Source organism: Pollicipes pollicipes, unplaced genomic scaffold, assembly GCF_011947565.3.
Source record: "Pollicipes pollicipes isolate AB1234 unplaced genomic scaffold, Ppol_2.1 Scaffold_5724;HRSCAF=6776_pilon_pilon_pilon, whole genome shotgun sequence".
NCBI lineage: Eukaryota > Metazoa > Arthropoda > Thecostraca > Pollicipedomorpha > Pollicipedidae > Pollicipes > Pollicipes pollicipes.
The window spans coordinates 2,200,194-2,228,148 of NW_023596746.1; the positions used below are offsets into that span (position 1 = coordinate 2,200,194).

At 55.1% G+C, this 27,955-nt stretch overlaps 1 protein-coding gene across 1 annotated transcript in view; it reads right to left on the bottom strand.

The window, feature by feature from the left end:
• Nucleotides 1-1,382: 1,382 nt before the first annotated feature.
• LOC119102298 (synaptotagmin-like protein 4) overlaps nt 1,383-27,955 on the bottom strand; it is a 42,936-nt gene continuing 16,363 nt past the window's right edge. Inside the window, exons 3-9 of the mRNA XM_037225664.1 lie at nt 20,286-20,464; nt 14,562-14,743; nt 10,883-10,985; nt 9,165-9,326; nt 4,709-4,896; nt 3,405-3,607; nt 1,383-2,168 (exon numbers count right to left, since the gene is read on the bottom strand). Of these exons, the coding sequence (XP_037081559.1) occupies nt 2,017-2,168; nt 3,405-3,607; nt 4,709-4,896; nt 9,165-9,326; nt 10,883-10,985; nt 14,562-14,743; nt 20,286-20,464 (1,169 nt within the window). The 3' untranslated portion in view covers nt 1,383-2,016. The remainder of the gene's footprint in view (nt 2,169-3,404; nt 3,608-4,708; nt 4,897-9,164; nt 9,327-10,882; nt 10,986-14,561; nt 14,744-20,285; nt 20,465-27,955) is intronic.

Consider the following 27,955-nt stretch of genomic DNA (forward strand, 5'->3'; position numbering starts at 1 on the left):
GGGATATTGGTACCAGTGCGCGACAGGGGAACACAGCTGAGGCCAGACTCTCAGCTGCGACTGTATGCGTGTGCCTCACTGCTAGAAAGGATGTTTAGCTACGGCTTTGGTCAGCACAAAGTCACTGTGCCCAGTTATCCACTCTATAACTAATGTCAGACATACAATCTCATTATAACAGGTTGCAATTTGCCCACAGAAAAAAAACAGCGTAGCGATTGGCCATTGAGGATTCATTGAAGAAAATATGTCACTTCGTCATGTGGCTCAATCAGAATTGGAGCTCTTTAAGCTCGGTCTGAGGTCGAAATGCGATAACCGTTAATGGAGCTTCACCAGGGACTGTCACATGTGATTGCTCGAATGGGCTAACGGTCATTACGGTTACCAGATCCAAGACAGCCTGACAGCTAGGCTCATCATATCTCTTGCGAGACATTCAGGCCCGCCTTGCGTGCTGTGTTCTCTGTTTCATTGATTTGCCGAGGCGAATGTACTGACGTAATGACGCCTGTCAAGATGCCTCTTCTAATGAGTGATCAACAACGTTGCCCAGATGATACTGGCTCATATCGTTCGGCGAGCTGGGGCCACAACTGAGGTGACAAAATGTTGGGGCAAATCATGAATATTCAGGATGCTGGAGAGGGAGTTTATGTGATGCAACTCAAGCCCGAGTTTCCCGATTGTCTTGGCTGGCGTCACTGCTGAGGTCGTCTCACTGGTCTCCCATCCATCCAAGAGTCAATGGAAGAGACTGAGGTTGTCTCACTGGTCTCCCATCCATCCAAGAGTCAATGGAAGAGACTGAGATCGTCCCACCGGTCTCCCATCCATCCAAGAGCCAATGGAAGAGACTGAGGTCGTCTCACCGGCCTCCCATCCATCCAAGAGTCAATGGAAGAGACTGAGGTCGTCTCACCGGTCTCCCATCCTGGCTGGTTTGTCAGCGTCAGTGGAAAGAGCTGGGATCGGATACCGAGGTCGTCTCATCGGTCTCCCATCCTGACTGGTTTGTTAGCGCCAGTGGGAACAGCTGGGATCAGCAGTCCCTGATCTCCCGGTGCAGCCAGCGCCTTTCTAACATATCTGCGTAGTGGCTTTCGACAGGTAACAGCAAGAGCGAAAAGCGGCTTGAGCCTGTGGCGAGGTTTTGGTTGGCATTGCTGTACTCTCCGTGCTCTGTTACGCCGACCAAGTATTCTACATGTAGTTTCCTCTTCACAGGGTCCACTTCAGCCTTCTTTTTTGTTTTGGCTGAGTAGGTAATTCTATTTTAATAAATTACGCAGCTTTCCTCTTACGGTTTTGAACACCACTTACAAATATGGCTACACGGACGCTCTAAAACGTTACATCGCATTCACGTCTTACGGCCGTCCTCAACGATGATACTGTATTACATATACATATATATGTGGACGCAGCGTTGACACAGATACAGTGCAGGGGCAGCACGCGGCGGCCGGGATCGCTGCCGGCGGGCTGACGACCAGCAGGAGAACACAGCGTCGGCCGGGCGCGCCCGCGAGCCACGCGCGCTCCCACCGCTCGCCGCGCGCCGCACCGCCGGCTATCACAGATAACACGAGCCGCCGCCGGCGCGCGGCCCGGCCGGGCCCCGTCCGGGCCCGTGCGGCAGTCGGCACGTGCCACGACATGACGCGTCCACGCGTGGTCGCTTCGCGGACTCGCCCGCGAGCGGCGCGCGCTCCAGAATCACCATAGGAAATCACTCGCATTCCGGGCCCAATCACAACTGGAATGACACATTGCGGCGGCGCCACACCGGCCGACATGGAACACATCCGGCCCGGGGCAGACTGCTGACATTGAGGCCGCCGCCGCGGCGCGGCGGCGGCGGCTTCAGCGAGCGCCGGTCTGACTCCGAGGGTCGCACGGCGCCGCGGGCGCCACCGACGGCCCGCCCTGGCCCGACAGATAACTACAAGGGGACACTAGTAGCGGGCAGAGATCCTGATGTGGTGCGGGTGGGCCGCAGGCGGCCGGCGTGAGTCACTTGTCGACGGGCACGGCACGCTCCATGGAGCAGCGCAGCGGCACGGCCCCCTCGACCCAGTAGCCGGGTCGCTCGATCATCTGCTCCCAGAGCGCCACCTCCTGGCCGGCCGCGTCCATCCACTCCACCGGCTTGCCGTGCTGCTTCCCTGTGAAGAATTGGCGTAGCGATAGAAACACGATCCATTGCTTACTATTCGGACTTAATAAGGCGTCCAGTCAACCGGTCTATTGATCCGTGCATTTAGTCCGATCAAATGTGGCGGAGTTCCATCGGAATGGGTGCACGTTGTAAAAGGTTGCATGGCTACCGTTCACTGAGAAGCTGCCACAGCCCGAGTTCCAAGCAACACCAGGCGACGTGGAGCCGCTACTCTGGTCCAGTCCTTCGAAAAGTAGTCCTGTGTTATGGAAGAGTGGCAGATTGATTCAAGATGTCATCAAACGCCGGTCGAAATCAACTGGCACCAAGCCGCCCTTAGTACAATGGAACGAAACCGTAGGCGTTACGGAAGTTAACACTCATACGAAAAAGTAACCCGAAAAACCGTTGCCATGGGAGCAGGCCATCAGAATACCTGCAGCATATCTGCTTCACATAATTAAACCCGTTTCAGCTTGTCGCAATATGGACAATTATAACCATAGTTCAGAACTAAGTATTCACTACTGCTAAGGGTGCTGCATTCTCAGTGCCGGGGCTGTGAGAGTTTTTGGACAACCCTGGACCAGAGGCGGCGCCACAGGTGTTGACTTGGGGGTGGGGTATTATTTTCTAGGGGTTCTCCTGGACAACGTGAACCTTCCAACGGCGTTGCCTCCTGGGCGGTGTCGTATTCCAGGAGAGTGCTGGATGCATGAGCCATTCGTATCAAATTGCTGCATTATATATCCCTGTACATACACATCGACCATGAGAACAATTCAGGTCAGGGACTTCTAACTAATACAGCGGGCTTACCTACCCAATAAAGAGGCTCCCAAATATGGGCCCTATTTTCTCTATATAATGAGACCTCTCATTCAAGAATAGGACCTCTTGATATTGGTATCCTGGATTGGTATCCTGGTCTTTAACATGGACCTCTCGTGCCAGCGAAGATGTCGCATTTATAAGGAAGGTTCCTATCCTCAATACAGGATAGGGCTTCTTCACCCAGAGCATATGCTACATAGATCATCGAAGGCTCTCCTGATTCAGAAACTATCGTCTTGAACCATGCACCTCCTTGGTCTATAAGTACAGTTACAAAACCTCTAGTTTAAGCAAAAGGGGCCTCCCGAAATTTGTGGGGGCAAAATCATCATCTCGTCCCTGCCAGCCCGCAGGATGGGACATGCCCTCTCCGCCCCCCTCATCTTGCCGCATCTTCTGCCCTCCTTACCGGAACCCGTGTTGAAGCGGGCACCGCCGAGGAACTCGTTGGAGGTGAGACTGTGATCCCAGATGGTGAGCTCGAGCGCACGCTCACGCAGCTCTCCCAGGCTGACGTTGTCGTAGGTGAGGGCGCCGCTCCATCGCGGGCACGTGGTTCGCTTCACCACCGACGTCTTCTGCTTGCTGTTTTTTCTGTCCGGCAGAAGGTAGCTGCCGCACGCGGCCGCCAATGGTCAGAAGCCGACAACACACGATAGTCCACACCATAGATCAACTTCTGACGTACTTTTTACGTACACAGATCATGGCCGAGTAGTCAATGCTCCATCACGTTTGTCTTTTATTTCCATGTAAGTGACGATAATGCCATTTACACCGGAGATGGGTGCCATAACTACCATCGAGATGAGAGCCATACGGAAGCGATAACTTTCATAAGCCGCTTATTAGGCAAAGTTTTCGCGTTTTTTTTGCACCAGTCTTTTAGTGAAATGAGATTAGACACCGTAACATTACTCACCGCACTGTCATTACCCATAGCCAGCAACATACCCTGTCATCTGAACAAACTCATTTGACGTAGTTGGGATCTGCGTGAAAATCGCTGGCATTTATCTTTGAGTGTAGACAGCGGAAGTTGGCTCCAACGGAGATGTCATTTTAACATAACTAGCTGCCCCGTGCAGACGTTGCGGTGGCGGCTGAGCGACGCACGTGACGCGGAGCTGGCCTTCAGGCGCCAGCCATAGCCCGTGAGTGTCCCGACCCTCACAGTGGGTTCCTGATCATTATCATTACAGTCCTATAGTTTATTTGCATTATATATATATATATATATATATATATATATATATATATATATATATATATATATATACCACTATAGTCCATATCCGTCCTAGTCATTATAGTCATAGTCACCCGGCCATTGGTGCTCCCGACCCTCACAGTAGGCCCCGGCCATGGGTCCTCCCGACCCTCACAGCAGACCCTGGCCATTAGCCCTCCCGATCCTCACAGCAGGCCCCCGGCCATTGGTCATCCCTAACCTCACCGTGGGTCCCCGGCCACTGGTCCTCCCGACCCTCACCGCATGCCCCTGGCCATTGGCCCTCCCGACCCTCACCGCATGCCCCGGCCATTGGCCCTCCCGCCCCTCACCGCATATCCCGGCCATTGGCCCTCCCGACCCTCACCGCAGGCCCCTGGCCATTGGCCCTCCCGACCCTCACCGCATGCCCCTGGCCATTGGCCCTCCCGACCCTCACCGCATATCCCGGCCATTGGCCCCGCTGCGCTTCCGTCACTCACCACTTGCAGAAGGGGTCGGCCGAGCCGTTGGTGCGGACCGGTGCCAGGTTCTTGGCCTCCTTGATCATGATGTGCAGCCGGCCCTTGGTCTTGCGGCCCTTGCGGCCCAGGCTGCCGTCCGGCGGCGTGTACTTGAGCGCCACGATCACGTCGCCGTGGTGGCCGGCCATCTCCTCCTGGATCTCGCTCTGTGACGCGAAAGATGAGGCGGTTAGGCGTCTCTGTGGCGCGACAGATAACGGGGTCAACCGTCTCTGTGGTGCGAGAGATACTCGGTCAGGTATCTCCGTGACGCGAGAGATGAGGCGGTCAGGCGCGTCTCCGGCGCGAGAGATAACGCGGACACGTTTCTCTGCGGCGTCAAGAGATGGACAGGACGGCCAGGAACCTCTACCCTATGTCGTCATTGGAGCTTTACGAAGCACTCAGTTGCTGAGGCTAAATGGCGTTGCCTGCCTCTCATCCTGGCAGGATGGTGGGTAACGCAAAACCCCAGCCCTGCAACCAATGCGCAGGATCTACAGTGTTTTCGCCCCACGGCAGAGGCATTTTAAAGTCTCCGTGTTTTGTTTTACAGCGATGCAGATTATCTAAATAAGTTGAAAAGGTTTAGCAAGTGCAACGGTCAACTTTGTCAAACAGCTGGATCTTACACTGAAAAGGCTGCAGAACTGAACTACTCCATTTTGAAAACTGGAAGTGTTTGTCATAAGGTTTGAAAAACTGGGCCGATACTGGGGAGGAAGAGAAGGCTGCAGTCGCAAAATAAGTGGTAAAATATGAAGCTGCCAAGGAAAAAAAAGTATGAAAGGTCATCCTGATTTATATTCGGCCAAATCCCAGATCAGCACACACGCACTGGACACAAAGGCTGTCGGCACCAGGGAGATCACGAGGGCAAAGGAGAACGCCCCTGTTTGAGTGTCCTGAGCGAAGGTGAGTCTTCCCCGCTGTCAGGGCTGAGCCGGGGCCGGTCGTGGTACGGTAACTGTACCTACGCTGGCCTGTCGACGGCAAACTGTGCGCCAGCCGAAAAACAATACCTCTGAGTGCCGGACAATAGCTAGCTAGCGGCTGTAAAATACTCAACTATGCAAAGACAAACCCTGGAATTGGTGGATTGTTCTGTACGTGCTTGCTGCGTCAGAATATGAGTTGTTGACATATGCGTCGTCGCAATAGGTCCGCTTTACTGTCCTTAATGAGTCAAATGTCGTCAGCCGTCTACCCTGCCTGGTAATTCCAGCCCTTTCAATGGCGTAAATTCGTTCCCACTCTCTGGCAGCAGTCGCATCGTATGGACCAAAAAGTGATGAACAACCACATACCTGTTTGTACCATAACGTGCCACACGCTCAAATATGTAACACTCGGTAAGCATACAGAATGCCCTTCTGAAAATCACATTTGTTTTCGGACAGGGATCAGGACAGGCTGTGGCGTGCGGCGCGGAAATACACTGGATGTGTCTGGTAGCAGACGCGGCCGAGTCTCGAAGACCACTTCCCGCCAGCTTACGGAGAACCTGGACACGATTTATTTGATTTGATATGATGTTTATTTGAGATTATGGACATTAAGCAGTACATAATATGATGACTGGATTGGCGCATAAGCGAAACGCTTAGATCTGGGCGTCTCTTCTAACAATAACAAGATCTGGTCATCGCCGCCAGGGAACCCGCGACACACCGCCCACCCGCCCGATCCGTAAGCAGCCACGGGCCAGGCGCCCGCCGCCGCTCCAGTCTACACATATAGCCGTCTCGGGCCGGCGGCGGACACTCGGCCCGGAAACGCCACCCAGTAGCCCGTCTGCTGCCCGCGCCAGCTAGAAGTTTTTAGGCAAATCGTTTGGTCTGAAAAAGAAATGTTTGGAATTTTTTTTGCTATGTGCTGCCCATTGCGATCCTGTAAAACGTTGCCTCTGAGATAGATACTTAGTTGCTCGTTGTGAGTGAGCTCAGAAAAGTTCAGAATGATACCATCAGTTTTACGTAGCATTGAAAGTCGGATTTCATGATAGCGAGGACAGTTCAGTACAAAGTGTTTAGGGTCTTCGTATGGATAGTCACACAAGCAAGATGGACTAAGTGTAGTTGGATTTTGGATTTCGAACAGGTGGGCATTCAGGTCTGACATTCCCAATCTCAGCCTAGTATTTAGGATGCTACCATGCCTGGATCCAAAGCTGTGTTACACCGGAGGCACGGCCACACCACAGCGCTGGTGTATTTCCCATTTGAAGGAACGACACAATAACATGATAACAAGATATGGACAATAGCCCGATCAGTTCACAGCCCGGGGGCAGCAGGGCTGCGCTCGGGACGGGGATGTGGGGTGGGTGAGGTGGGGTGGGGCAAAGACTCGCCCTTCCCCCCCCCCCCACCCCCCGAGTGAAAAAACATGTTCGTGGTTAAATCGAGTAATGAAGGGGTTCATAGGGAAGTCGACACCGCGTGGGTTCCATTCTCTCTCATCACAGTACTCTGGTATATATATATATATATATATATATATATATATATAATCATTGGCATGCGCACCTGAAAAAGAACGCCTATCTTTTGCCACCAGATGCTAGACATGCGCATGCTCGGGATCCCCAGCTTTGACCGGGCTTTCAGCAGCTGGCTGTCCATGATCACCGCTCCTTAATCACCATGTCAACAGGGTTGGGCTGCCTACGCGGCTCACCATAAGCCGGGCCAAGCCTCCGTCATATTACCGCCATCGATCGGTAGGCACGAGCCTTCACGATAACATCGACTCCTCCTTCCACGGCTAATGGTGGGTCTGGCTTCGTTTGGTGCGCGGACCACTTGTACCCACTGTCATAGCGTCAATTACCACCTGCATAGTACAAGTGTACACTACAAGTAATACGCCACCACAGTCGCGCCGCGGTGCGGCGACCAAGGTTTCCATTCACCGGGACCTTACAGTCTGTATGTAGCCACGTATTATCGCATAGCCAGTCACGGGCAAGCTGTCGCAAACACTATGGCATCGGGAATCACCGGCAGCAGACAAAGGCTCAGTCGCATGCCCTCAGTAGATTCTGGGTCGGCTCCATGAGTGTCCGAAATTAAAGTGAAGTGCGGTGGAAAACTGTCTCAGAAAAAGGCATTCATCGCAAAATCTGACTAGATTTTTTCAGTCAGTGGCTTGCTTTTTCACGGAAAAAAGCCTTCAAAGCAAACATATCGAGGAGCCCTTCTAAAAAACATACTTATCGTATGGCCACAGCTTTTAAAAAAAAATTATAGTCCGCAATAATCTGAATTTTTGAGCCGGGCAAGTAAGGCACGCGCAACACAATACGTACAAAACTGTAAGGAGGCCAGCCAAATGCGCATCCCCGTCTAAAAGGTAAAAAGATGTCCCTGCAAGGAGTACGCTTTCACTTTTCAAGGTTATCACGTGCCTTGAAAATAATTACATAAATCGCATGCAGCCCCACACACAACACGTCCGAAACCGGGCTCTGTATCCGCACGATGCAGCACGTGCCCCCAACCACCACAAACCGGCAGCGTCGCGCACGACGAACGACTAATCCCACTCCCCTTGCGCCCGTCGCGTGCACGTGCCCCTGTGAAGGCGCCGCCGCCGCCGGAAGTGGCCGCTTCCGGTTCGGGCTGGCTGCTTGCGGTCATGCTAATGCCGGCGGAGGCGGGCTCGGGAGGAGGAGGCGGCGCGGGGCAGCGGCGCGCGATAGACGGCCGCCGCCGGTCGATACAGCGCAGCGGCGGTCGGCTGATCACGGGGCATCACTGTGTGGGAGGGAGAAGCGCAGGTGCTGTCGCCGGCAGGGGCTGCCGCGGCGCGCCGCCAGTCCCAAGCGGATAAAGGTCGGCCACGAAACTGAATCCAAATGTGCGGCATCGCGAAGACTAAGCCGGGATCAACTCCTTGCGCTGTGGTACAGGGACAGCCGTGAGTGTGCTAAAGCGAAGACAAGGCTCTAAGTAGGACAACTGGAAGAGGCGACGCATGGTTGTTAGAAAAGTGCTGCGATGGCTTGGCTGGGGGATGCTCATGAAAATCCTTCAAGGCCTACCTTTTAGACAGTTCGGTCGGGCACCGACCTGCTTCATCCTACATAGTCAATAGCGTCCAGTCAGCGTTCAAGGGCATTGTGAGAAACTCGTGGGTGGTCACACGGCTCATCTCGTCATAAGCCCATCCACGCCTCTTGCCCAGCCTCACACAACCCAGTCACTGCAGGAACCGCTGGCGGTGTCGCAAAAGCCACATCTGCGACGGCCACGTCGTTGGTCGCGTTACGCCCCATTCCACGAGATGGCGTTGGGCGCGCGGATATCTCGACCGATGGCCCTCTGCTCTCTCGCCAGTCACGAGCTCTTAACGTGTTGAGACCTGCCACACCTGCCCCACGGCCAGCAGCCGGGCCACAAGGCACGCCGCGTTCGCCGACGGGTCGACTTACGCGCTCCTGGAGTGTGTACCAGCGCGGACTGCTGTCCTCGAACATCTGGCGCCCGATGGGCAGCACCAGCTCGCCGAGGAAGTCGTTGCGGCCGAACATGTCGCTGTGCCAGACGGTCACCCAGAGGGTGCGGCTGTCAAGCTCCGCCACGACCGCGGGGAACTGCCGGAGGCGACGGCCGGGTCACATCAGGTCAGCGCACAGGCTGCCAGAGCGAACGGCCAGCACAGACGCACAGACGGAGACAGATGCGCGGCACGGGTATGAGGTGATGGAGCGAGTGGAGACGGATCAACGGAAGGGTATGAGATGATAGAGCGAGTGGAGACGGATCAAAGGAAGGGTATGAGGTGATGGGACGAGTGGAGACGGATCAACGCACGGGTGAGCGTTGTCGGGCATAGCTGCCATATCTCGTGGCTCCGACTGGACGACGTGTATATGCAGGAAGCAACGGTCATGATTACGCGCCCAGATGGCCGATTAAATACAATGCGCTTGAGTCGGGGCAGGGTCAATTCATCACCGCTAAAATGCAAGTAACTGAGAGAACTAGAAAAGCCATATCGCCACGCTAGATTTCAGCTTGTACGAGCTCGTCTGAGTCATATTTTTAGGGCCCTGGGCCGTGACCCTCGGGTCAGATGGGGTCACACAAGGTCAAACTTAAAATCGATGTTGCACAAACAAGTGTCCCCAGACCTTCCCACGCAACCAGTTTAACTAAGATGCCGCTCCCAAGCAAAATGTCAGTTGTATTTATGCCAGATCAGCGACCGTTTTGGGCATTTAGAACCCCAAGTGGCCAAAAACCGGCCAGACAATTTTGATACTTGACTTCCAAGTCAGCGTCAAGATCATTTCAAGATGGCATGTTCCTAAAAGCAAAAGGTTGAACGCAGTTTTAGGTCACTGAGCGTCCCTGGCCTACATGCAGTTAACTTGAGAAATCTGTTGACGTCCTTGTGATCGAGGAATTAGAAAAAGGCTTCGATAACTAGGTTGCAAATGCAGTTTTCCAGCAGAAACAGTTTGGTTTTGACCTTGATCAACCTTCATATCTGACTCATGATAACAAATGAGTCATCATTCTTATTTCAATAGGTGCATTGTCTAAAAGATCATCTCAAAGTTGCATGGCTTTGTCTAACACTCCACTGTCGCATCAGCTGGAAAGATTCCCAAGGAATTGTCTTCACTGGACGTTGGCACTCGTATCAGCATTATGGTGCCAACGGCAATACGTAGTTTGGCGTGGCTACGCCACACCATTTCGCAGCTATTTTGGAAAAAGCCTTGTGTAGGGGGCGAACTGACCCCTACCAGAGTGCACGTTTTCTGCAGTACACTTTGGCCAGCCATCTGAGAAATTTCCAACAATTATCATTCGTGACCAAATTATTGCCGATCAAAGAAGGCCGATAAAGGCCTCAGTCTGTCCACAAAACGCAAAACAAAGGCGCAGGTAGACAGTTGAGAGGCACATTGACACGGTAAACGATAGCCATTATAAGCCGACAATGGAACAATGGTTAAAGACGATTGCGTTATCAGCCACAGGCACAGGTGGGCGTCTCAGGTGAGTAGGTGGACATCCAACAGCCAAGAATACAGCTTTGTAGATGTTCAGTAACAGCGCATGCCGGCAGTTTGTCAGATAACCATGATTTTGAACAGCGGTGTGGTTCATGGGCCATTTTATAATGGTCTGCCCCCACCTTGAGCACTTCGTCGAACACGGGATGCAGCGTATGTTTCTTCGTCTTTGTTTTCCTCTTGCCACTCTTAGATCTGTCGGGTAGCAGATAGGCCTTCACATAGCTGAAACAAAAACAAACAATTTTAGCTCCGGCCTAATTGGCTCACCAGCTCATGCGAGCCAATCACACATGACGATCTACAATACCAAATTCCATTAAATTTTATCAAAGTTGTGGTTTGAATTAATCGTAACAACATAAACGGGTTACAATAGGACGTGAATAACGTATTACAATTTTTCATCTAAGTTGGCAACACCCCATTAGTTATTGTGAAAAACGGCCACCAGGCACCAGCGCGCGACCGCAAAAACAACGTCGTGCAACGAAAAACAGCAGAGGCATAATTATTGTGACAAATGGCTCTCGGATATCCCAGCCCCTAAGCGGAGACATCTCGACGCTTCCTGATGTCATTAGCAGCACAGGGCCTTGTTAGCAGCAGCCAGCTGTCGGAATGCGACGGCTATTGGGGCCGCGGGAGGCATCACGCGGCGGGCAACCAATCAGCGGGCACAATCCGACCGCGTCATCGGCGGACCCGACACGCGTCCCGCCGTCTGTGGGTGTCCGGATCAACGCGCCCGTAGTCCCGCCGTCTGTTGGTGTCCGGACCAACACGTCCGTAGTCCCGCCGTCTGTTGGTGTCCGGACCAACACGCCCGTAGTCCCGCCGTCTGTTGGTGTCCGGACCAACACGCCCGTAGTGCCGCCGTCTGTTGGTGTCCGGATTAACACGCCCGTCGTACCGCCGTCTGTTGGTGTCCGGATTAACACGCCCGTAGTCCCGCCGTCTGTTGGTATCCGGATTAACACGCCCGTCGTACCGCCGTCTGTTGGTGTCCGGACCAACACGCCCGTAGTCCCGCCGTCTGTTGGTGTCCGGACCAATACGCCCGTAGTCCCGCCGTCTGTTGGTGTCCGGATTAACACGCCCGTCGTACCGCCGTCTGTTGGTGTCCGGACCAACACGCCCGTAGTCCCGCCGTCTGTTGGTGTCCGGACCAATACGTCCGTAGTCCCGCCGTCTGCTGGTGTCCGGATTAACACGCCTGTCGTACCGCCGTCTGTTGGTGTCCGGACCATCGCGCCCCTAGTACCGCCGTCTGTTGGTGTCCGGACCAACACGCCCGTAGTGCCGCCGTTTGTTGGTGTCCGGATTAACACGCCCGTCGTACCGCCGTCTGTTGGTGTCCGGACCAACACGCCGGTAGTCCCGCCGTCTGTTGGTGTCCGGACCATCACGCCCGTAGTGCCGCCGTCTGCTGGTGTCCGGACCAACACGCCTGTAGTCCCGCCGTCTGTTGGTGTCCGGACCATCACGCCCGTAGTGCCGCCGTCTGCTGGTGTCCGGACCAACACGCCTGTAGTCCCGCCGTCTGTTGGTGTCCGGACCAACACGCCCGTAGTCCCGCCGTCTGTTGGTGTCCGGATTAACACGCCCGTCGTACCGCCGTCTGTCTGGCGTCACAGGACGTCAGATGTCCGACGTCTGTACAGCGCAGAGAATGCCTCGCCGTTGAGACACATCACCGCTTCCGAAAAAGGAAGAACCGACAAGGACTCACGCGCGACGCCAGCCCAAAACCATCGATGGATTGAAATTGCCTCATCAGCGCCCTGGCTCTGTCGGCCTTGTCGAATCCCACCATCGGGGCTTGGCAACACGACCACCGCGGTGATAGGGCCCGGCAAGCTGACGCAAGGATTGCCCCTCTGCCGAGATATTGGCTTATATGCTCCATAGCAGGCCGCGGTCACTCGTCGCCTGTCCAAAACAGATGGCCGACGGTCGCGCCGTCACGTGAGTCTCATGGCATAACAACGCAAGCAGGTGCTCATCTGCAAGTCAGGACGGTTCTGGACGGCACGCGGCTTTAAAGGATCTCTCTCGGTCCATGACGGGCCGGTGGATGTCTTCGACGGGTCGGTGGTAGCCTTTAACGGGACGATGGTGGCCTTTGACGAACCGGTGGTGGTCTTTGACGGGCCGGTGGTGGTCTTTGACGGGCCGATGGTGGCCTTTGACGAACCGGTGGTGGTCTTTGACGGGCAGGTGGTAGTCTGACGGGCTGGTGGTAGTCTGACGGGCCGGTGGTGGTGCGACCATGCGCAGTGTTTAGGCGGACACATCGCAAACGGAATTTCGTCGTGCACCGCAACATCACCGTAACCGCGGTACATCACTGCCTTCAACCCCGCGGCTCCACGGTCATCATCATTTCCCCGCCGCGACACGTCCCTTCAAGAGCTGACACGACCCAAATAAACGCGGGACCCATGGCGCGCGGCGCCTGTACAGCGCACAAGCCTAACGCCGCTTAGGTACGTTCTGAAATGGCGCGGACTCTGGCAAGGTCGACGTTTTCATGAGGCAAATCATGCTCCTTATCATGCCAACACTTGCATTGCGGTTTACTATAAAATGAAACAATTCGAAGATAGAACAAGCTTTCGGTCCCAACGTTGATATTTGTTTGCCTGTCAACTTAGTCTGAGCCATGTAAGCGGTGTGTGTGTGGGGGGGAGGGGGGGTAGGGCTGTCTAGATTGAAATATGATGTCGGTGCAGGGCAGCCTTTTACTCAGCTACTGCACCTTTGATCAGCCAGCATTGGCTAACCGCTTTACAGCCTGGCGACATTGTTCGCGAGCAACAATGTCGCCAAACCGGACTACAGGAAGAATATCGCCCCCCGGTTATGCGCCATACTTGTCGTTCCTGCCGGGGAAAGAAACAGGCGACGCGTTTGCCCCCGGGTGCGTCGTGAAGCCTTGGTGGCAACCTACAGTAGCGCCACCGCCAAGCAAAGGCGGCCGGGCAATCATGGCTCATCAAAGCTGCGAATGAGTAAAAACAGCCTTCCACGAGCTGGCCCTTTGCTTTTCATTGATATATTCCTTTGATTACTTCAAGGCCCTTCGATTGGTGGATTTTCCGGACCGCAGTCCATATCAACAGTAGCTTGTTTGTAAACCCTGGCGCCAACACCCGATCGCAAAATTTCAGGTCAGCAGTACAATTTTGCGACGAAAGCTCAACGTGCCGCAATGCTCGGCACGGTCCGTGCTGCCCTTTGAAGCCACCTGACCTTTAGCGCGGCTGCTGCCGCCGGCCGCAGGCCATCGCAGTCACGGACTCACTGCGATCGCTTACAGTGACTCGGTACTACCCCAGTCGGGGTGGATGAATCGGAAGGCAGGTGCTCTAACTAAATGAGCGACCGGCACGACCAAATACGAGGGTAACTGCCTGGCTTTATTAATTTCATAGCAAAATACAGCCATTGACATGTGTGAGTTCGCGCCTAATCGATGGAGTAGCGACCACGGTACCGGGCCGCCGGAGGCTGAGGCCAGCGTCCCGACCCGACCCGACCCGACCCGACCCGACCCCTGACCCGTCCCGTCCTGTCCCGACCCGACGTCCCGTCCCGTCTCTCGTCCCGTCCCGTCCCGTCCCGCCCCCGCCCCGTCCCCGTCCCCGTCCCCGTCCCCGTCCCCGTCCCCGTCCCCGTCCCCGTCCCCGTCCCGTCCCCGTCCCCGTCCCCGTCCCCGTCCCGTGCCGTCACGTCCCGTCGCGTCCCGTCGCGTCCCGTCTCGTCCCGTCCCGTCCTGCTGGCGCGACCGGTACTTACGGGTCGGAGCGGTTGCGCTTGGCGTCGACAGCGGCCAGATCGCGGCACTGCTTGACGGTGACCTCGAGCGCGCTCTGCTGGTAGTTGTACTGCAGCGCCAGCTCCAGGTCACCGCGTACCGGGACCGTGCCGTAGCGCGCCTCGCCCGCCGAGTACACGCTGGCCAGTGAGTCGCTCCGAGACTGGAACACAAGATGTCAGGGTCAGCGAGCACAGTGCGGGCGGACGAGCAGCCGTCCCCAGGAGTCCGCAGATCAGGCGAGCAGCCGTCCCCAGGAGTCCGCAGAGCAGGCGAGCAGTCGTCCCCAGGAGTCCGCAGATCAGGCGAGCAGTCGTCCCGAGGAGTCCGCAGAGCAGGCGAGCAGTCGTCCCCAGGAGTCCGCAGATCAGGCGAGCAGTCGTCCCGAGGAGTCCGCAGATCAGGCGAGCAGTCGTCCCGAGGAGTTCGCCGAGCAGGCGAGCAGTCGTCCCCAGCAGAGCAGGCGAGCAGCAGTCCCCAGGAGTCCGCCGAGCAGGCAGTCGCATAGAAGCGTACATCAACAGTGGTTTTCCTAACGCTTCGCCAGTGATGCCCATGACTTACGAGTGAAGAGCATGCTGCCGGTCACCACAGTGTCTGCGTATCCGTCTGAGCAGGAGAGAGATTTGCTCAAGGCATGACACAGCGAACATTCGCAGACTCTGCATGCTTATTCTCTGTGTAAGGAAAGCGAGCCCGCCAAAAAGGACAAAGAAAAACATTCACGTTATGGAGTAGCTGTCATTGTTGGGCGACATCGGTAGTGAGCCATTATTGGAAAAAGAGCTCCATTGCGCGCGTCCGATCCCACAGGGGATCACCGGACGCCGCTGCCTGGCTGCAGAGGAAGACAACCAGGCCAAGGCCATCAACCACCCGTGCCCGTCACGCGCAGCCCAACGGGTCGGCCGCGGTAAAAACCCGAGCCCGAGGCCCACTCACGCACAGCAGGGCCGCCCAGCGCCGTTCAACACCAGCTGACACCGCGCAGCATCTGGTAATGGCCGCCCATACCTGGTGACACTGTCAGCCTCCTCACGATGGCGTCCCACACGTCCCAACGCGTGGCGGTACGGTCCGCCACCTAACAACATCGCCCGAAGGTGGCGCGGTCGTCCCACATGTCGCGTCACCCGACGCCTGCCTGGACGCCAGCCTCCGGTGCCGATCTCGACACGCACGGCTTAACAGGCGTGCGTAATGACCGGCTTCAGCCGCCTCGTCCGAGGCTCTTCTGTCCAATCAGCCACACGGAGCGCAGCCACCCCAGGGACCGGCGGCGGAACTGTGCGAGCCGGTGGAGCGCGGGACCGGCGCCAGGTCCGGGGACGCGCGGCGAGCGCAGCCCCAACACGCCGACCCTCTGGCTGGCCGATGCGCTGACTGGCCAGCGCGTCCATGCTCGAACACCTCCCCACGAGTTGTCCAGCAGAAGCCGACGCTCGTCAGAGAGCGTCCGCCGGCCGGCAGCGCGAGCAGCTCGGGACGATTTCGCCGAGGGCGTCGGCTTGCCCGGCCGGCGGCGGTCGCGCCTCTCCCCCACCCTGCGCCGCGTGCAAACAGCCTGCGTCGCCACAGATCGATGCTGCTCATCGGGCCAGGCGGGCCACCGCGCGGCCAGGAGACGTGTCCGCCACCGCGACATTGACCGAATTAGTCGGCCAGCGCGCACCAGGCGGGGGCGAATGTCACGCAGGTGGGCGGCGCGCCGCTGGCCGGACGGCAGACGCGCTGGCCGACGTGGCGCCGGCACGCAGCACTGCGCGCGGGCGATACGCTGGCAAATAAACCGAATCCACTCGGGAATCAGACACACGCCCGTCGCACATGCGCACACACTCACGCACGTACACAAACAAACACACAACAATTACCGGCCGGCCAACTGGTCATGGCTGATAACACATTACGCGTGCGATCCGTCGACACAGATAGGCACATCACTAATCGCTGCAGAGTTAGGCCCTCCCGCCCAGCCTTCTAGTTTATAGGCCACGCCACGCTGCCGCGAAGTCATACCACTCGGTCGGTGTTGGGCACGCCACGAAGCACGCCCAGCACGCCGCCGGCTCAAGCGGACAGCGCCGCCTGAGCGTGTTTTAAGGCTCGTTTGGGCGCCGGCTCCCGGGTCCGAACGTGGCCGGCCCACCGGCATCGACCTGGCCCTCAGGTGGTCCGACCACCTTGACGCGCCCCATCGAATGGCCGCTGCACATGCAGCCGCGCCGTCGGTCCGCTCAGAGGCGCGAGCGTCGTCAGCAGGTCCTCAGCGTGAGGCGCGCGTGTCGGCGAGCAGCGCCGAGCCAGCTGGTCGGAAGCGTGGCGCACGCCGACTCTAACCGCACGATGATTCGGCTGCCGGACTTGACTAAGGCCGGGGCCTCAGAACGACGGCCGACCTTTTAGCCGGCGGCGGCGCCGGACCGCTTACGGCGGGCCAAACTCAAGCCACAATGGGGCGTGGCTGATACCATTCGTATCGACCAGAAGCAGCCCGCGTGTGCCTGCGCAAGTGATTTAACCTGGAGTTGGTGTGACTGAAGGACAAGCTCGATCTGACCTGATCACTGTGCCGTCTCAAAACGTGCTTGTTAGCTGACTGGTGGCAAAAAACGACATATTGGTGCAGTGTATCAGTGTAATATCGATCTGTGTATAACAAGTACACCAACGGATACTGGAGAAGTCAGCCCTGGAACGTTAAAATGCAGCGTTTGCATTCGTGCCATTTTTTTACTTTTGTATTCCTATTGCTATCTGTACAATTGCTTTGTGTCAGATTATATATTCATTATGTGCTGCCTCGTTGTGCACACCGTGCGTGAGCAAACAGCAGCTATGGACGACAATGTTACATTGTCGTCGGCGTTGGAGCTTTACGACGCACTCAGCTGCTGAGGCTATATGGCGTCGCCCGTCTGTCACTCTGTCCGGGTGGGCGGGCTGACAATTTCACTTCCAGGAATTCTGCCGTAAAGAATGAAATCGTGAAACAAATAATAAGTAAGGTCTAGGGAAGAAAAGCGGGGAAAGACAACAGCTTACAACCAAAGTGATGAGGGAAAAATGCAAAATGACCGAATGATAAAAATACAACAAAAGCAAAGAAGGTGAAAAGAAAGAGAGGAAGCTGCGAACGCCGGAGGGTATGTGCGATGAGAGAGGAAACGTAGAGCCCGAGAGTGAGTGAGTGAGTGAGTGAGTGAGTGAGTGAGTGAGTGAGTGAGTGAGTGAGTGAGTGAGTGAGTGAGTGAGTGAGTGGGCGAGAGAGAGAGAGAGAGAGAGAGAGAGAGAGAGAGAGAGAGAGAGAGAGAGAGAGAGAGAGAGAGAGAAGAGAGAGAAGAGAGAGAGAGAGAGAGAGAGAGAGAGAGAGAGAGAGAGAGAGAAGAGAGAGAGAGAGAGAGAGAGAGATAGAGAGAGAGAGAGAAGAGAGAGAGAGAAGAGAGGAGAGAGAGAGAGAAGAGAGAAGGAGGAGAGAGAGAGAGAGAGAGAGAGAAGAGAGAAGAGAAGAGAGAGAGAGAGAGAGAGAGAGAGAGAGAGAGAGAGAGAGAGAGAGAGAGAGAGAGAGAGAGAGAGAGAGAGAGAGAGAGAGAGAAGAGAGAGAGAGAGAGAGAGAAGGAGAGAGAGAAGAGAGAGAGAGCTCTCGAGCTCTCTCTCTCGCTGGCCTCTCGCCTCCTCTCTCTCTCCTTCGATCCCTCTTGTCTGCCCCCCGGGAGAAAGAGAGAGGAGAAAAGATATGATTAATTTGTCAAAACTGCGGAGTGGAGAACCTCGCGGCTGTCCAGATGCTAAGCGTGCGGCGAGTGGCCGAATAGCTCTCTGGGATAATAATCGCCCAGACATGAAACCGGTCGGTTGAAGATGACACGATTACGTTGTTTAAAATAAACGCACCTCACCCGCGACGGCTCCAATGAATCTGCATTGCGGTTGTCCTAATTCGGTAGCGTCTGGCCGATTGTCCACGACAACTTCCAAACGCTCTCCACCCTTTCAATTTCCCTCCCAACCATATCAACACACTCGGAACACGTGGATGGTCTTCGGCATCATATGCTGTGAGTTTAATCGCCAGAAGAAGCAGCTTTGTGACGTCCACCTTTGGCGGTCTCGGCAAAAAGGTCGGCTCCTGACCAGACAAAAACTTGACCCCAAGACAGTGGCATGGGGTTGGGGGCCTTCTAATAGAGCTGGAGCGCTATTACATCCACTCAACTCTCAGCATCGGACACTGAGAATCGGTCAATGGCCCTTTGCCCAGGTTCCTGCCGCTACCTAAGCCGGTACAATTCGCGTACCGGAACGGACATAAGCCACTACGTCGCAGCCGAAAAGAGAGAGCGAATTGGGCACAAGGTCACGATGTGCCCCTGGCCGAACAGGAAATTGGAAACGGATAGGCGCTGGTGACTGGTGGTGCATTAATTACGCAGTACGCGCACTGCTTACAAAGGCCCTACAGTATGACGTGCTGTCCAGACGCTCCTTCGCACGCGCCCACGAGCGTCGAACAGGCCCGAGGCTTTTGACAACAGCCTTCTGTGTCGCACCATGGCGTAACCGTATCGCACGGCGGTCCTGCGCCCGCTCGCCGCCATGCCCCTGCCGGTGTGTTGTCGCCTCGGTTGGCCCCAGCTCCAGCGGGGGACGGTATCGCCCTGGGGAGGACAACGGAGGCCGCCGGCAACTACCGGTGTGTTGTCGCCTCGGTTGGCCCCAGCTCCAGCGGGGGACGGTATCGCCCTGGGGAGGACAACGGAGGCCGCCGGCAACTGCCGGTGTGTTGTCGCCTCGGTTGGCTTCAGCTCCAGCGGGGGACGGAAGCGCCCTGGGGAGGACAACGGAGGCCGCCGGCAACTCCCATCCGTAAACAGTCATTACTTAGCCAGCGGGCGTCGGCAGGTGCGTGACATCCCCTGGCCCCTCCCCCCCCCCCCCCCCCCCCCCCACCATCCGCGCGGACCGTCCGCGGACGCTCGGTGGGGAGAAAACACGCTGTTCTATTCCGTGGTTGTCCATGGCGGCAGACTGCTCACTATGCGGACGACGCAGCCCAGTTTGGTTAGAGGCAGCTCTTTTGTTTGAGGCCCACGTGGTTGTTGGAGACCCATTATTACCAAAGGTTAGCTCAAAACGACAGCTCAGGCTTACAATTTTCCGCTGAGTATTTTCTGTGGGGTAATAATGTTATTCCGCGTGATGCGATGGTTGGAATCTGATCGGCTAGCTTGCAGATATTTTTAGCTCGCCGTCCACGAGATGATTGCAAGTACCACTGGTTACGAATGCGTCGTTGTGCGTCACTATCCGTCAGACGTATTGATGTGGCCGACAAGCCGTCGATCTCCAATCAAACAGATCACAACTCGCTGCCAAGAGAGCTTGCAGCATCCGATCGGGCCCAGGGTGGTATTCAATGTTGCCATCTGGTAACACTTAACCCTCAATTAGCAATACGAAACATCATCTTTGCAATGAACAGATGTTATATCGTGTTACGCATTCTCCTATTACACATGCTGCAGAACACATGTTACTACTGATCGGTGTCTACTCCAGGGCGTAGGTGCATGACGTGTATGTGTGTTTGCGTTTTGCGTGAACTGCCGATATAGTGTAGGCTGCTGATATCGTGCCAACGGCTAATGTCGTGCGAACTGCTGATGTGCGTGCGAACCGCTGATGTGGGTGCGGCCGACACTCACCCCAAGAGTGGAGAGCTGGGACGAGGAGCGCTGCTGGTGGATAGCCACCAGGCGGTCAATGTCGTCGTCGGGCTCCGAGATGGGCAGGCTGGCCACCGAGCGGCGGTCCAGCGTGGACGACGAGCGCGCTGCCAGCGGCGACTCCCCTGGCCTGCACGGGACGCCTGGCGGCCGCTCGTCTGCCGCACACAAAAGATCAACAGAGGTCATACGGGGCCCAGAGGTCATGGCGCCTGGCGACCGCTCGTCTGCCGCACACAAAAGACCGACGGAGGTTATACGGGGCCCAGAGGTCATGGCGCCTGGAGACCGCTCGTCTGCCGCGCACCAAGGTCAACAAGGGTCATACGGGAAGATTAGGACATCGGAGGTAAGAGGGACCGCAGAGGTCGGAAGGCACACAGCGCCACCGGAGGTCAGAGGGAACACGAACGTCACCAGAGTTCTGACGGACACATTGGTTGCAAAGGCTGGCCACCGCCCCCCTAACGATCACAGATGTCACCAGAGGTCTGAGGGGTCAAATAAGTCACTCACGGTAGAAAGACACACCCAGGTCATTGCAGTTCAAAGGGCGACATGAGACCTTGCTGGATGACAGCTACGCATCGAGAACACAGGGCACGAGAGCCAGAGACAATATCCCGCTTGTCTGCCGCGGGAAGAGATAGCCTAAGATGAGAGGGAGCACAGACATCGCCGAAGTTTAATGGGCACACAGGTTTTCTTGTAGGTTAAGGGCACAGAAAACACCAGATTTCTGAGAGCAAGGTACTGAAGTGAAAGTGAGCACAAATTTCACCAAAGCTCAAACGTTCGTGACGTTTTGTGATACCGTGCCCGGCACAAGATACATTCAGGCCTACAGCACAGAAAATTACTTGTTACTCGTATAGTTAATTTCCGATTTGTAACACCTAGCTGTCAACTGCATTCTAGCGAAGCTGTGAAGTACGGAAGAAGAACAAAGAAAAAATTGAAGTGTTTAGGCTAATTCTAGTCAAATTAGAGTCAGTCTGGACAAGATCCTGCGTTCACATTGGTGCAACCACGCGTAACGCACGCAAAAACGACAAGAAACGTCTGCTTTCACCCTCAATGCCCCGCGCAGCACTTGTTTTGTTGCCTTTTCGAAGGCGCGGCGACGGTGAATGCGCCGCGGCGCCGAGACTGGCCTCCGTGCGTCCACGGCGTCAGGGCGGCGCGCGGGGCCGGAGACGCCAGCGCATTGGTCTTGGCTGTGCTCATCCCCCGGGAGCGTAATGAAACCGGAGCAAATCATCGCAGCGCCCTGATTGAATAAGACGTCCGGGGAGCCGAACGTCATGTGAAGGAATCATCCGCGCCACGTCCAGACCAAGACGCTACGGACGAAAAAAGAGCGTCGAGAGACCGACGTGCCACCGGGAGCTCTTGGGCATCATGAGGAGACCGCGAGCGGCAAGCGGAAACAGAGGGTGTTTCGGTAATTCGGGCGTTATGGTGAGACCACGCATGTTTCTGGACACCAGCCGCACCACCGGACACATCCAGTGCCACGCCCAAGAGCGTGCCTGCGCGCACTGGAGAAGCTTTAGTGCAAGGAGAAATTAGGAGAAACGCCCGTTTAAGCAGCATGGAAGACCAGACGCCGCGAGCGTCATAGGAAGACGCCGACCGTCGGCGGGTGGCCGGTGGGTGGGAACCAAGCAACAGCCTGCCGACCGTCGGTGGGGTGACCGGTGGGTGGGAACCAAGCAACAGCCAACGCGGACGGTAGACGGCTGCTGGGCAGACCTCTGCCACAGAGAAGGCCGTAGAACGAGATTGGAGGAGAGGGGTAAGTGCTGTCGCTGTCATTGGGGCTCTACGACGCCCTCCGCTGCTGAGGCGTGGCGTGTGTGCTTCGGATACGTGGCGTTGCCTTCCTCTCACCTTGGCAGGAAAGGTAGGCACCGCGGGGGATGAGGTTATGGTCTGAGGTATGAGGTATGGTATGGTATGGTATGGTATGGTATGGTATGGTATGGTATGGTATGGTATGGTATGGTAAGGTAGGCACCGCGGGGGATGGGGTTATGGTCAGAGGTATGAGGTATGGTATAGTATGGTTTGAGGTATGAGGTATGGTACGGTTTGAGGTATGAAGTATGGTATGGTTTGAGGTATGAGGTATGGTATGGTATGGTTTGAGGGATGAGATGAGGTTTGGATTACTTGGTACATTTGAAATTGAATTCAGCTGCCATCGTTTGTAACTGCCTGTTCCCAATTTCCAAGGTAAACAACATTATAACGTGCTTCAAACAGGATGAATCGCATTTCAAGGAATAATCCTGGCATCAGTGGGGTAAACAGTGTCAGCCTGGTGGCCGGAACATTCGATAACAACCTCACCTTACAGAAGTGGTGGGACTATAGCTCTCCTTGGCTCGAAGATTTCCCTAGAGCAGAGCGACTCCAGACTTTTAGGAAGTCTGGAAGAATTACTTCAGGCCGTGGGAGTCGTCGTCCAAGCCCAAGAGCGCTTCACAGACTTCGCCAACGTGGGGATATGAAACTTCCTGGGGCCCTGCACTGGGCTAAACACCCACAACGTCCCAGCAGGACCCTACCCCATATTTGCTGTCTCATTCATTCTAGTCTTAAGCGCCGACATGCCATTATTGCCCTATGTCTCTTGAGACGATACAATTTTTGAGACTTAAAACGCGCTTAGAATATCGACAGGTTTTACAGGGCCGTATTTTCCCCCTCCTCCTACGAACCCTACGTACACCCCAAGGGAAGACTGGCCGTTCTACTAGATGCGCCTCTGATAAGAACATCGAAATGGTCTCTCGTGAGAGCCACCGGCTGTCAGACGGGCTTCGCCAGGACTATGGTAATTGAGTAGGAGAAGCCTGAGCGAACCCATGTCTTGCAAGTCCCAGTCTCAGATCAAATATACATGAGAACTGGTGGTCACATAGCTTCAGATGAGGGGGCAAATACCCCTTTTTCGTCTATGCGAATGCTTTTTGCCTAGCTCGTATCAAACATTGCATCGTTGCAAGTTCTGCGGGCATCTGACCTGCGCACGATTTAGCTCTGTTTGTACTCGATTTTCTGAAGGCTCAACACGTGTTCACACATACCAGGGGCCAGGGCCTCAAGCGTACAGCCGCTCATCAAATCGGGCGCCAGGGCCGCGCGAGATGCACACGGGATGCGGCAGGCGAATCACCCTGGGCAGCGGTTAGCAGGAGACCGCGCCATGCGGACATGGAGCCCGCGCCACGACCCTGTGCGCCGTAAACAGCCCGAGCGCGCCACATAGGCCCCGGCCCGCTGTCTCCGATCGGCGGCAGTCATTGGGCACGTGTCGCCCACGCAGTGCGGGAGTGTCACCAGGCGGCCAGCGGCCGACCAAGGCCCAGGTGAAAACGGTCAAGTCCGGCTCAACATCGGTACACGGCTGGTGAAAGTGCGCCCCGACAGCTCAACTGGCTGCTGCGTCCCGGCTGAGCGCGCCGGCCACAGCTCGGCCGGCACGGCTTGTCTGTTTTCCCGTGCACTGTGACGGTGACGGTGATTATTGACGACTCCGGATCACACCGAAGCCGTGGTCCAGACGCGGGCCGCACCTTGCGGTCGACGGGGCACCGACCCTCTGTCCATACAGCACGGGGTCAGGCCAAGCCATGTCCGGGTGCCTGCGGAGGGGGGGAGGGAGGGTCGCCGAGCTGTCACGCCATATCTGGGTGGACAATGTAGCTACCTACGAGTCAGCTACGTTGATCAGCCGGATCCGATCCGATCCGGTCCGGTTCAGTTCAGTTCAGTTCAGTTCAGTTCAGTTCAGTTCAGTTCAGTTCAGTTCGGTTCGGTTCGGTTCGATTCAGCACGGCTCGGATCGGTTCGGATCGGTTCGGATCGGTTCGGCTCGGCTCGGTTCGGTTCGGTCGGTTCGGTTCGGTTCGGTTCGGTTCGGTTCGGTTCGGTTCGGTTCGGTTCGGTTCGGTTCGGTTCGGTTCGGTTCGGTTCGGTCCGGTCCGGTCCGGTCCGGTCCGGTCCGGTCCGGTCCGGTCCGGTCCGGTCCGGTTCGGTCCGGTCCGGTCTGGTCCGGTCCGGTCCGGTCCGGTCCGGTCCGATCAGCCCTAAAATACCTTCCGGTTCGGGAGTCTCATTCACAGAGGTCTGCTCCGACCGATTCGGACTCATCCGAACCAATCGATCCGGTCTTTTCCAATCGAGTCCAATCCAGTCTATCAGACGCAGATCCCATCATGTCCAGTTTAATTCGAGTCGATCCAACCGTACCCAGTCCGATATTATACTGCCCTATCGGGCTCGGTCCGTTGTCGTCCAATTCCACGCGGGCTCCGTTGCCGGGTGGCGCGCCGCAGTGTTAGCGGCGGCACCATCGGTCAGTGTCGTTCGTTCCGCACGGCGTGGCCGCGGAGGGCCGCCGCCGCCGCCGCCCGTCCCGGACGTCCACCCGGACACCGACTCGCCCGAATCTGGGCTACCCGGCCGCCCCGCAACAAAAGCCAATCAGAAAGATCGACGGAAGTGAGCTCGCCCGAGGACGGCGACGGCCACTGGGGCGGCGGCCGCTTTAAGACCAATCGCGGAGGCGGGGGCTAATGGTCTCAGTGACACGCTCACACCAGCGGATCGATACAAAACAGATGTTGGTCGCGATAACCGAAGTCGATTGCCTTGTGACTCCGCTGCAGTGCTGTCTGTAGGGGTGGACGGGGTATCAGTCTTGCAACAGCTCAACAATGCGAGCGGCAGGCTATTGATATAAATGCATAGATACACACACACACACACACACACACACACACACACACACACACACACACACACACACACACACACACACACACACACACACACACACACACACACACACACACACACACACACACACACACACACACACACACACACACACACACACACACACACACACACACACACACACACACCACACACACACACCACCACACACACACACACACACACACACAACACACACACATCACACACACACACACCACACACACACCATCACACACACACACACCCACACCATCCACACACACACACACACACCACACACATCACACACAACACACACACCACACACACCAACACACACACACCCACACTACACACACACACACACACCCACACACACACACACACACACCCACACACACACACACCACACACACACAACCACACACCACACACACACACAACACACACACACCACACACACACACACACACACACACACACACACACACACACACCACATCCACACACACACACCACACCACACACACCAACACACACACACACCACCACACACACACCACCACACACCAACACACACACACACACACACACACACACACCATACACACACACACACACACACACACACACACACACACACACACACACACACACACACACACACACACACACACACACACACACACACACACACACACACACACACACACACACACACACACACACACACACACACACACACACACACACATATATATATATATATATATATATATATATATATATATATATATATATATATATATATATATATATATATATATATATATGAAAGGTTATGAAACAACATCGGTAATTTATTCCGAGAACATAGTAATTACCTAGCGAGAGAGTCAATGTAAGATAGGCTGTCATGTCCAATGAAACATGCATCAATGAAAAGCTACTTCGCAGTTTCATTAATATTAATCCCCGATCTGGGGGATAGCGGGGCGAGGGGAGGGGGGGGGGGAGAGTCGATGCAATCCACCCAAAGGTTTTCCGACGATACCTCTACGGCATGGTGTGCAATTATGCAGAAAGTTTCAGAATTCTGTGGGACATCCATTGCGCGTATTTGACACGAAAAACGTACCCCCTGTCTTTTCTGGTTTCGGAGCAGCGGAGGTCTTTAAGGAGCACTGCACGGCGTTCTACGCCCGGCGCGGACAAAGGCGACAACAGCCCTGAAATTCCGTTGACCGCCCCCGGCGGGCCGGCACTGTTGCATTGATGGAGCCATACATGGTAAAGATGTGCTCAAATGCGTAAAACTATACACCTTTGTACTCAGAATTAAATAAACAGCACGCCTGTTAATATGCCGTCTCACTACGACGTCATCACCATACATATAAGCATGTGAAGTTCGGTGAAGTGAAGTAAGAAGTAAAAGTTCGATTTTAGGAAACCCTTTTTCCTTTACTTGGCATACAGGGTTTAATAAATAACGTAGCAACATACAACTAATAAGCGATTGCGAACCCTGTAGAGGTTCCACCCACCGGTATTTTCCACGAAGCTTCATCTTCCCTAGTTCGGAAACGGCAGGGGCATCGACTCCTGCCCCCATCAGTTCACGTTATGAAAAAGGGCGTATCAGAGCGATAAGACGCATATCGAGCAGCGCCACGAACAGAGCTGACGTCGAGCTTTAAAAGTGGGAAAAACAGCTGCTGGCGAGCATCCGTCATCAATTGGAGGGATCGAACGTCTCAGTCCGTGAGTTGGATACCTGTGGAGAACTGGAGGAGAGAACCAGTCCTGACGTAGAAAAGCTTACAGCAGTTTGTTGGGCTGACAAGTGGTCACTTTTCATGCTGCTTGACAGTCGACCACTTCATCTAAATGAAAACGATACCGCAAGACAGATCTAGGCTTGAAAAAGTAACCCGAAATGCTGTCGAGAAGTAAAAAAGATCGTTAAGAAACGGAACAGTTCACATCTTGTATTGTCATATCTGCATTGTCATATTGTCATATCCCATATTGACACTCGTCGATAGCCGCCGTCGGGCTGGGGCAAAGATCCAGCAGTCGACCGGCGGATAGATATGCGGGGCACATTGTCGCTGTGGGATGGGCACCTTTGGCACATACAAAAGCGCATAAAAAAGGGGGCGACAGAGCCGGGGAAAGACCGCCCTCATCTTCGGCATAATATGATGTGCCACTAGCTAGTACTGTGCATGATAGCAGTGTTTTTAAACCAAATGACCCATTTGGAGCAAGGGAGATACAGAAACACAATTTGGATGGGCGCGAACACAAATGTTTTTAATACTACTGTTGTATGGATACATAGATACATAGTAACCGGATAGTTTGACCTATGTCATCTCATGATGCTGGCAGGACCGACGCAACATTACGAAGCAATAAGGGCACTTTTCTTAACAGTTCGCCGATGATGGGAAAACGATTCATTCAGAGAATTCAATCATCGCATAAATGGCAATCTAATGTCAGATATGCTGACATTTTCAGTGGCACATACACACACGCACGTACGCACGCACGCGCGCATGCACGCATGCATGCACACACACAAACGCATACAAACGCAAACGCATATATATATATATATATATATATATATATATATATATATATATATATATATTTGCATATCAAATGTTATTGCAATTGGTGTCCACCGTAGCATGCCTCTAGGCGTGATAACTAACTTAACCCTGAATGACTCAGCAAAGTTCTCAATTGAGCCGAATCCATCCCAACATTCCATCCCACTTTGGCTAACTCAAAGGTTGAATCTCGCTCATAGTCAGGGGCTAGCACAAGTTTGTTTCTGAGGACAGCAGTCGGGAAGAGTCGCC